General features: G+C 46.8%; 1 protein-coding gene across 1 annotated transcript in view; it reads left to right on the forward strand.

Moving 5' to 3' along the window:
• cacna1g (calcium channel, voltage-dependent, T type, alpha 1G subunit) overlaps positions 1-9,489 on the forward strand; it is a 193,230-nt gene extending 183,741 nt beyond the window's left edge. The window contains 5 exon segments of the mRNA XM_071541519.1: positions 526-676; positions 2,695-2,817; positions 4,657-4,849; positions 5,514-5,683; positions 8,419-9,489. Coding sequence (XP_071397620.1) covers positions 526-676; positions 2,695-2,817; positions 4,657-4,849; positions 5,514-5,683; positions 8,419-9,489 — 1,708 coding nt within the window.
• Positions 9,490-10,330: the final 841 nt, after the last annotated feature.

A 10,330-nucleotide genomic window follows, 5' to 3' on the forward strand; every position in this document is an offset into this window, starting at 1 on the left:
TCTTGAACCAAGGATATAAGGCAGATCACTCCACTAGTATCAAGAAAATTACTAAATAATTCTTGAAAATAAGTTGATTTCCACTGGAAACAAGTGAAATCATTGTAGCCAATCGGTAGATTCTTTCAGTTGTTTTAGGAGAAATGAGACTTTAAGGCTCAACACTAGATTATATGACTAAGACAATTTTTTTGCAGTGTAACGGTTACAAAGTGTGAAGAGAAAGCTTTGATAGGAAGCTAAGTTTGATATATGCGTACGATATATGCGTTGCTTTTGTCTTGTTTATGTTTTATATCTGTTTGTCTCCTCCTGAACAGCTGTCTTTTTCCCTCCTTTTCTTTCTTTCTTTGTGATCTCCCCTTTCTTTCTTTCCACATCTATCCATGCATCTCCGTCTGGACTTCTGTCTTTCTCTGTCTTCTTCGACAACTACTGTTACTACTTCCGCCTCTCTGTCCACTTCTCTGTCTTTCTCTCTTTCTTTCTTTCGCTACATTTGCTCCTCTCTGCTCTGTCCATGTGTGTCCAGCGGAGAGCGCTGTTTGACTCGGTCTCCCTGGTCATCCAGGGTTCGATGGAGGGGGAGCTGACTCTGATGGACAACCTGTCCGGCTCTATCTGCCACTACTACGCCCTGCCCCCCCAGCCCCGCAAGCACAGCACCGACAAGAAGGTCAATAGCCACCAATAACACCATCGCTGACCCACTTCTTCCATGTTTTATGTCCAATGGGTTTCTTATTCTTAATCCCCATCATACAGGGCTGCACAGTTAATCAGGAAAAAAGTCAAAGTTGCAATGCTGCGATTGCTGCAATTTCCAAATCGCAAGAGGCTACAGTTGTTTATTAGAGGGAAATATGTTTCAGATGACCTAAGGAAGGTGTTCTGGTTCATAGAATAACTGAACACTGCAAAAAATGGCGTATTAACAAGGCATTTAGTCTAGTCTTGAGTTTTAAAATCTTGTATTCATTACAACAAGGCAGATCGCTCCTCTAGTATGAAGGTATAAGGTCGCTTGACTCGACAATTCCTGAAACAAGTTGATCTTCATTGGAAACAAATGCAATTATCTTCCCCCCATCAGCAGATTTTCACTTAAAAATAAGATTTTAAGACTCAATACTAGCCTAAATGACTTGATATTTGATATTTTTTTGCAATGTACAGAATCCCTGGCCTGCTATATTGGAGACAATTACTGTATGCAGAGAAGCTGAGACCATACTGTGGGCCCATAGGAATTCATATCGTAGAACTCAGCAAAACAAAGTTGCAACATGTTTTGTAAATATCGTGCAGCCCTGCCATTTTCACATTGGCATCCCTCGACATTGGATCTATTTTTCCTTTACTAACCAACCCTGTTACCTACCACAGTGCAGTGCGTCATATCCCGCCTCAGCCATGATCTCATCCCCTCGCTCACGTCTTCGCTCCCTTATACTCATCCGTGCCTGACAGGTTTTTGGTCTGGTTCAGCAACCTCAATGACGTGGTTTAGAGTTCTCTCCACAGCTTTGTGTGTGTGTGTATGTTTGTATGTGTGCACCATAATCGCCAATCACTCACAGCTTTGAGATATCAAAGCACCTAGACAATGAGCACAAGTTAACAAAAGGCATTCTTAAGGCAAGCATATCTCACACACCCACATGCAAGCCTGCGTTATAATGGCCCAATCAATAAGCTATGGATCACTGAATCACTGAATTATGCATCTGGGTGCCTCTTTTCCTCATTCGAAGGCAAATAGCTTTGACCAATTACATTAGCATTGCAAAAATCTGTCTTCTAAAAGCTTTTAAATCGGATTGCGACGTTATTATTGCCCCAGCAGTAATAGGCCGCCTCTCTTTCTGCATCTCATTCTGATAAGTTAGCAGAAACCCTCTCCGGCGAGTTTGGGCCCGGCTGGCACAGCCGTTCGCCTGTCAGAAAGCATTTCCCCTATTAAGTCTCCTGGTTGGGACGGGGCCAGATATACAGCAGCTCCTTTTACAGAAGCCAGGAGCCCTCGAGGCTTCTAAACACTCCGTGACTGAAGCCAAACTCTGCAGCGCTCTAGGATGCAGAGTTCAGTGGCATAATGTCAATTCACCAAACAGCGGTTTCTTGGATTTAGCTACTTCAGCAGTGTAGACACTTCAAAGTTTAATATTCAGACCCTCCCCCCTCCGACATTACTGTGTATCACATGTCTGAATGTGTGTGTCTGTTTTCTGTATGAGTCATCATGATATCTCTGATGTAAAGCATGGTTTCTTTTTTTTTGTTTGTTTTCTTCTGTCTGTTTGTCCCTGTGAATCAGAGACCAATGTGTTTGTCTCTCAACTACAGAATCATCACATTGGTCATCAGGCTGTCCATTTTACTGTATGTGTTTTTGTGTCTGCACCCACTATGGGGTGTGCTTATATTAATGTCTGTTCCCCCTCATGATGCCAGTACTAACACTTTTAAATGAGCCTGGGTCTCAGGGTGAGACCAGAAAAAAAAAGTTCTCATTTGAGTCCCAGGCTAAAAAAAATTTTACTTTGTCTTTGTCGTTTTGCTCTGCTGTATTGTATTGTATGTATTTTCCTGTTAGCAGTAGGTCTTATCTCTGTGTAACGTCATTATTTTGTGTGTTGCATGGAGCGCGTGTTTGTTTTCTCTGCTCACCAGGCATTGTCTCTTCCTGCCTAGATCCCTCTAGCGGAGATGGAAGCTCTGTCTCTGGCCTCTGAGAAATCCTGGTCCCTAGCTCTGACCGACGACTCGGCCCCCGACGATTTTAACCCCCTCTTTCTAACCAGTCTGGAATGCAATGTACTGACAGTTCCTCTCTCTCTCTCTTTCTCTCTCTCTCTCCATCCCTCTTCCTCTTCTCCTCTGCAGTAGTGTTTCCTTCCCAGGGCGCTTCCAAACCCGCTTGCCCTCCTCCACGCTCACACTCTACTGGGGTATAACAATAAGTTTAGGTTGGCAGGGGGGAGCCCACTGGATGTTAGACAAGTCCCACTACTAAATATACCCATGTGTACATTGGAGGAATCAGGAAGGTATTGGTAAATTAATAGGTGGGAATAGTCGATGGTCATCCTTAAGCAAACAACTACCATAAAAGCTATCTTCATATAACTAAATAGTAATAAAACAGAATTTTAATTACAATTAACAATATTCATAATTCATTTAATTTAATTTGTCTTGCCCATCACAGTTTCACAAGCTCTCCATCGAAATTATATTATTTGCACTTTGTAATGACAATTCTGCACATACATCTGTCATACTTGTGTCATATTGTGAAACTTATTTTTTTTACATCGTATCATGGTTCTAATTGTGAACCCCATATCGCCCTAAAAAGTAGGTAAACTCATTTCTGCATATAAAAAGGTGATTAAACTGATTTGTAAGTCCCCTACACTCCTCTACTGTACTACTTCCCGTCCCGTAAGCCTTTCAATGAGGGAGAGGACATCCGCACTCACAAAGATGAATCGAAGTCATCTGGGACGACGGGGAATAATTAACAACCAGTTTGGCTCATTAACGTTCAGATCACTTCCCCCGTTATCATATGTCTTCCCCCGGAGAGGGTCACCGCAACCTTGGCCCGGACTCAGATCGATATGTCATCAGTCTCAAAAATGAACATCTCTACTCTCTCTGGCTCTTCCATGCGGGCAACCCCCCCCCCCCCTCCCCACCCAACACATGACATGAAATCGCTGTTAATTGGATTGCCGGGTGTGACCAGCACTGAAAGGAAAGGGAGGGATGAGGTAGAGGAGCGCATGTGGAGTTGAAAGCCCCTGGAGTATCTAACCGTGTGCCCTCCTCCTTTTCTCTTTCTCTCTCTCATTCCACCTTTCCAGCCTGGTGTGTGTCACTCTCCAGTCCAGTCCAGTCCAGTCCAGTAGAGTAGTGCGCCTCCTCGCCTGCCAGTCCGCAGTCCTCTCTCTTTCTTCTTTACTCCTTTCTTTCTCCTCTTTCTTTATACTCTGTCTCCTTCTCCTGTCTTTTTCCTATGTGCTTTACATGTGTGTCCACGTTCCTTTCTCACGGTCCTTTCCTGTCCGTCCTCTTTCTCTTCGTTCTGTCCGTCCTCTGTTTTCTGACGTGACCAGTGATTGTAGTAGTTTTCTCTCTTCTCCTACTTGTCACGTATGTGCTGTTTGGTGGGGGAGTGTAAAGTGTGTTGGAGTTTCAGTGGCTCCATGATGAATGTTGGTTCTGTTATGGGTCGGGCTGTGGGACACTGCCCCAGCTGACACACACTCACAGAGCAGGCTTACATACAATTATATGAACAAGAGGATTAATATGGACAAAGCTCTGGTTGTCCAGCGTGAGAGTTCAAATTGACGCAGGCTGCCTTTCATTTCAAAAAGAAAGCGCTTGGCAAGTTCAGCTTAGCAAGGTCTTGTTTCTGTGATCTGTGCCAGCTCCGCGCCAGTCAACTCCAATGTGCAAAAATCCCATCTGTTGCTATGTGTATGCTAATGACTACTGCCTCTGTTCAGTGTGTGGTATAGAGATATATGGAGTGTGTATGTGTTAGAAAAAAGAGAGTGAGAGTGCTTGAGTCAAAGAGTAGACCCAGCCCTTCCAGCTCCAGAGGGAGGCTGACCGCTCTCTCTCTCTCCCCAGACGGAGCAGCTCGACCCTGGGGAGCCACTGGAGGACAACCTGCTGAGCGTCAGGAAGTCCGCGGTGGGACGCACACACTCCCTGCCCAACGACAGCTACATGTTCCTCCCCCTGCAGCCCTTTGGCCACCCGGCTCCAGCACAGCTTCTAGCACAGACCCCGGGGCCCCAGCACATAGTGGGCACCCAAAGGGCCCAATCAGGTAACGCAGGGAATCCAGTTCAGTTCAGTACGACTTGGAGTCAATAAAATAAAAAATAACTTATTCTTCATTTTGTTAGTGAATTCTCCATAGCGTAAGACAAAATTTACAAAATCTTTATTTTCTTGGATTAAATCAAACATCAAAATGACATTACTTTTACTTACGGTGTGCGTTTAAATTTTTTTGCCATGCTGCTTGCAGGGGCAAGTTTTACTATTACTATTTTCACTATGTGTTAATTACAATACAACACATTGGAATAATTTTATTTCTAAAATGGACAGTTCTGGTCCTTAGTTCTGATTGACTTAAACTGAAAATCACCACTCCACCATTATCCAGTAGTTATGTATCGCTTGTTTATTCCATTCTTAGTTGAGTTACACTCATTTTATGAGAAATAATTATCCAAGGATTTATTGAATTTTCATTCTTGTTTTCTCATTTTTTACAATTGTTTTAATATTGTCAAGTAACTAATAATTGGTCAATACAAGAGCAAGGCCTTGATTTTTCATGTACTGCAGGTTGACATCAACCCAGGGAGATGCAGGTCATTTCCTCTGAGAACCAACACACCTAACCGTTCTTTGTTATTTAACTGTTATCTGTCTGTTCATAAGCGGTGCTGTGGTGTGTGTGTGTGTGTGTGTGTGTGTAGGCTCCAGCTGCTCGGTGCGTTCGCAGCCGGAGGAGTTCTCCCAGCAGCTCACCCTCCCCTCAGACCTCTTCCGACCCATCAGCCCCCACAGCCACTCCGACTCCGAGAGTATACCGCGCCTCCCCCCGCCCCGACGCACACACACACTCAGCCGCACGCTCCGCAGACAGGTGACACACACAAACACAAACACACGCTTACATTATTGTTTCAAGACACACAAGCATTTTTTTTCTTTGCTCCGAAATCCCGTCTCCTGTCTTTTCCTGTCTGTATCTATGTGATGTGCTATCAAGGCCCAATGGTACGCAGGTTTTCCAACCAAACACTACAGCAGCTGATTTCACTGACTGGGGCACTTTGAACCAGAGGGGACGAACTACTTGGTGACATCAGCTGCTGCAGTGTTTGGCTGCAATGGAAACCTGCAGATTCTTGGGTTGAGAACCACTGGTTTCTGTCATTTAATGGCCAAAGCTGTCCTGAATCTCTCTCCGCTGGTTCCACTTTCTAAACAGTGTCACTCTTCTCTCCTCCTCTCTCCCCTTCTTCCTGTGTGTCCTATACGCTACTAATTGCATCCACTGTCTGTCCGCTCTGTATCATCTTCCATACTGTATCTGTATCATTCGCTGATCTCAGCTCAGTTGGGTCCAAAAGCCGCCAGACCCTGAGCTGCTGCTCAAACACAGATACTCCTGTTTCTGAAAACTGCGAAACGCAGCAGACTTTAGCTACCACTGGGCCTTTCAGAAACACTGGACTTCACTTCCATCCTCTAGGCAGACGAACACACACACACACACAGACCCACACCTCCCTCCCTCTCTTCCCCTCCTTACTCACCCACCCAGATGTTTGTCTGTCTACTGCTAACCATCAGCCACAAAGCATCCCATCTACAACTCTCTAACAGGTAGCTTTGTTTGTAGCAAACTTAACCACAGACCAAACAGAATGGGATTTTCCAGTACATTAGTACTTCCAAATTCACATACAATACTCCTCTTTAGTCTCATTTCTTGTTTACAAGCGACAGGAGCTGTGTGTAACATTGCATTGCTGGACTGTGCTATTCAGTAGATGATGGATGGAGTGTATTCAAGTTGGGTGAAGATGTAATTTGGCTGAGAGGTGAAAAATGTAACAATACAGTGCACTTATTACACCACAAATGATTCAACTCAGGGGAATTGCAACAGAACAGCAACAGTTCTGTCCATATGTATTTGGCCATTTTGTACACACAGCACCACGGTGATAGAGCACTTGTGATTTTTTTATAGAATAGACTAGTGGTTGAGCGATATGTAAATGTTACTCCGGGTGTAGTATTTACTGTACAGAACCCAGTTTTGGAAACCTGTTTGAAATGTGCATCCACAGCAAAAAGTACAGAAGGGAATGGCAGTTTCTGGAAAGTACAGATTTTTAGTGCTGTTATGTCCTGTCATGGATTATTTTGTCACGTGGTGAGAAGAAGGTTTATTCTTATTATGTGCAGTAATGGCAGGTGACATCTTTGACCACTAGGTGTCGCTGTGGTCACACGTTCAGCCGCTCGCAGAGGAACTCATCCTTCTACACGTTAATCAAAACGCTGTGCTCCAAAACTCATGCATGGCCTGTTTCCTCATCTCCAAAGATTTAAGAGCTTATTGGGATTATCAAAATTCAACATAATTACAGACAAATGATGCTAATTTCCTTTCCGATCCCTAATCTGTTATGTAAGAGGGATGAGATCAAGCCATGAGGTCACTGGGACATCTGATGAGTTTTAGCCACCATTGTGCTTATTAACCCTTCCTCTCCTATAGCTACATGTTGTGTACACCCTCTGCCCATTGCCCTCTCACCCTGTGGTAGTGCTATAAAGTGGGTGGTTTTGTGTAGAGTTAAGGATAAAGACATGGAAAAATTGATCATAAATCGATCTGTAAAATCATCTGAAAAGACTCTTAGACAGATCATGTTGATGACACTTTACAGGGTTTTGTGTGAATGGGCAAGGGTCAGTGTTCTGGCTCAGAGTTGAGTGTATCAGCCGATCCCTCTGTCCTTCTGACTACAGTCTATTACGCATGCTGCATTCACATCATATGAGAAAGACGGTCGATATGAGCTTCCTACCTGAGACTACTTTTCACATTGGGTGGTAAATACTGCTGGGGAAGTCTGGGTTTACTGATGGCTCCCTATTTCTCAGATTTCTGACATCTCTAACAGTGAAAACAGTCGCTCTCAAAATGCCATGGCATTACACAACTACTGCTGGATTCTCTGTTTGGGTCTGACATCGCAATGTTTGTTTTTCTCAAATGTAGCAATCATAAGTGCATGTCTGTAAAATGTAAAAAGGAGGCATTTGACAGCTTCAAAGGAGTTGAAGCTAGTGTAGCTTTTAACTGTCAAGTCAGTCCCACAGTTATTCCCATCTGATGTGAATGCAGCAACATACTGTCCTTGCCTCAACAGAGGCGGGGCACAGTAAATGAAAACAGAAAAAAAGATTACAAGAGGGTTTACCCAACTGACTCTTGACAAATCTCAATGTGGAATCCCATCGTTGTGAAATGCAGTGTAACTTTTAATATCATGGAAGTACGCTGCAATCCCAGCACAAACTTTCCCCCCGATTAGAGTCAGAGAGGACACTGGGAGCCTGCTGGTCAGACTGTGAACTTTGACCCAAACTCCTATTGGTCATCCTCACCAGATCACCTCACACTAACTAGTGTCCCCCTCTCATCTCCTCTTAATCCCCAAACCCTTGGTCTCCCCCACTCTCTCTCTCTTCCTCCTTCTCATTGCTCATGTACCTCCATCTCCTCCCTATATCCTCTCTCCCATCCCTCCTAAACAACATCTGCCCCCCTCTTTCCTCCACCCCTCCACCCCCCAGGTTGCAGTGTCTACTGATTCTCAGGAGGCCCTGTGTTCAGATGGAGGGGAGAGCGATGAGGGGCTCCTGAACGTAGCCTCTCTGGGCCTCCCTCCATCCTCTTCTGCCTGCTCCTCCTCCTCCTCTTCCTCCTCCACCTCTCCCTCCTCCTGCTCCCATCATCATCAGCAGCCTGCTCTCCGCCTGGTCCCCGCCACCCCGGGCGCGTCCCCCAAACCCTCACGCCCCAGCAGCGTGCACACCCAGCACCACGACCAGCACTGCCTCGCCTCCTACTCCCCTTCCTCCTCCTCCTCCTCGCCCTCCTCGCCCCCCTCGCCCCCTCCCCTCCTTCCAGCCAGGCCGCACCAACAGGAGGAGGCCTCGGCGGACCGGGAGGTGTCCCTCATCACCCGGGCCGGGCTGGCCGGCAGCGATGACATCATCAGGGCCGGGGGGCTGGGCTCGGAGCCGGCGGACGACAGCGGCGACGGCGGCGGCAGCGAGGGTTACCGCGGCTACGCGGGCCGGAGCCCGTGCCTGAGGCAGCTGAAGAGGTTCCACAGCGCCGACACGCAGGGCCGCAGCACCCTGCTGCCCCGCCCGCGCCCCTCCTCCTGGCTGGACGACCCGCGGCGCCACTCGGTGGAGGTGTGCTCCTCGGTGGAGTCCAGCCCCCAGCGCAGCACCGCCTCCACCTCCTCCGGCTTCGTGTCGCGGGCCGACAGCCTGCAGATCCACAGCCAGACCCCCACCCAGACCTCCCTGCCCTCGCCTCGGCGCAAGAAGAAGATGAGCCCGCCCTGCATCTCCGTGGACCCCCCCGACGGCCCGGAGGCCCAGCCCGGCCTCCGCCCGGCCCCGGGGGGGCTCGGGGGCGTGGGGCTGGGGGGGCTGGGGATGCCCCCTCCCCTGCCCGGCCGGGACACCTGCCTGAGGCGGAGAGCGCCCTCCAGTGACTCCAAGGACTCCTTTGACCTGGGAGTCGGAGAGGGTCCGGGGCAGGACGGAGGCTCGCCCGGCCCCAACACCAACCCCAAGCTATTGACTCTTCCCAGTTTCTCCTTTGAGAAGACAAGCTCCGAGCACTGAACACTGACACACAAATGCACAGCTCCACACACACACACACACACACACACACACACACACACACAGCTGGACGAACAACACCCCTCCACACACATTCAAACACACGATGCACTCGGTGTATCTGTGATGGTGATAGTCCTAGTAATAATGCTGTAGAGAGTAATAATGGTAAAACTACAACAAACGGTAAAAACATCCTTGGTTTCATAAGGAGTGCAGTACTGTAGTAGTGTGACCATCCCTTGTCTTTGTATTGTTACTGCCAAAACAACGAGAACATGAAAAGAACACCGCGAAACCGGAAGACGAAACAAGACAACAAACATGACTGTTTCTCTTCTAACTGCGCCTGCATGCCATCGGCTGCAGGTTGACCCCATGACCTCTGGAGTGACATCAGCACCTTGGGATTTGTAGACGGCGCCCCCTGTGGCCGCCGTCTGAACTGCCTGGTGTTGCACAGGGTGGACTTCGCCCGCTCGAAGGGCATCAGTGGAGGTACAAAGCAATATGAACGTTTTAGAGACACTATTTTCTTAAATTATTGGGCCATAGTGTTTGTACAGGATGTAGAAGTTGTTTTTTTAATTTCATTCGATTTTTATTTCCATGTCTTTTTTGTGATCTCCTTGTTTTTTTTCTCTCTCTCTCTCTCGTTTGTTCGAAATGGTTTGTCTTATGTCATTTTGTTTTTGTTTTTTTCACTGTAGGATATTTCTAGCTTTCTTGATTTACTGAGGAAAGTGAACATTTTTCAAAGTGCTGAAAACCATGTATTTGTAGGAATAATATATAAATATATATATATAAAAACAAGTCATTAAACTGAGCTTGGATTTTT

Source organism: Centroberyx affinis, unplaced genomic scaffold (assembly GCF_046629955.1).
Source record: "Centroberyx affinis isolate AG114_WGS23_722 - 3 ecotype Tasmania unplaced genomic scaffold, CSIRO-AGI_Caff_v1 ptg003894l_1, whole genome shotgun sequence".
Classification (NCBI taxonomy): Eukaryota; Metazoa; Chordata; class Actinopteri; order Beryciformes; family Berycidae; genus Centroberyx; species Centroberyx affinis.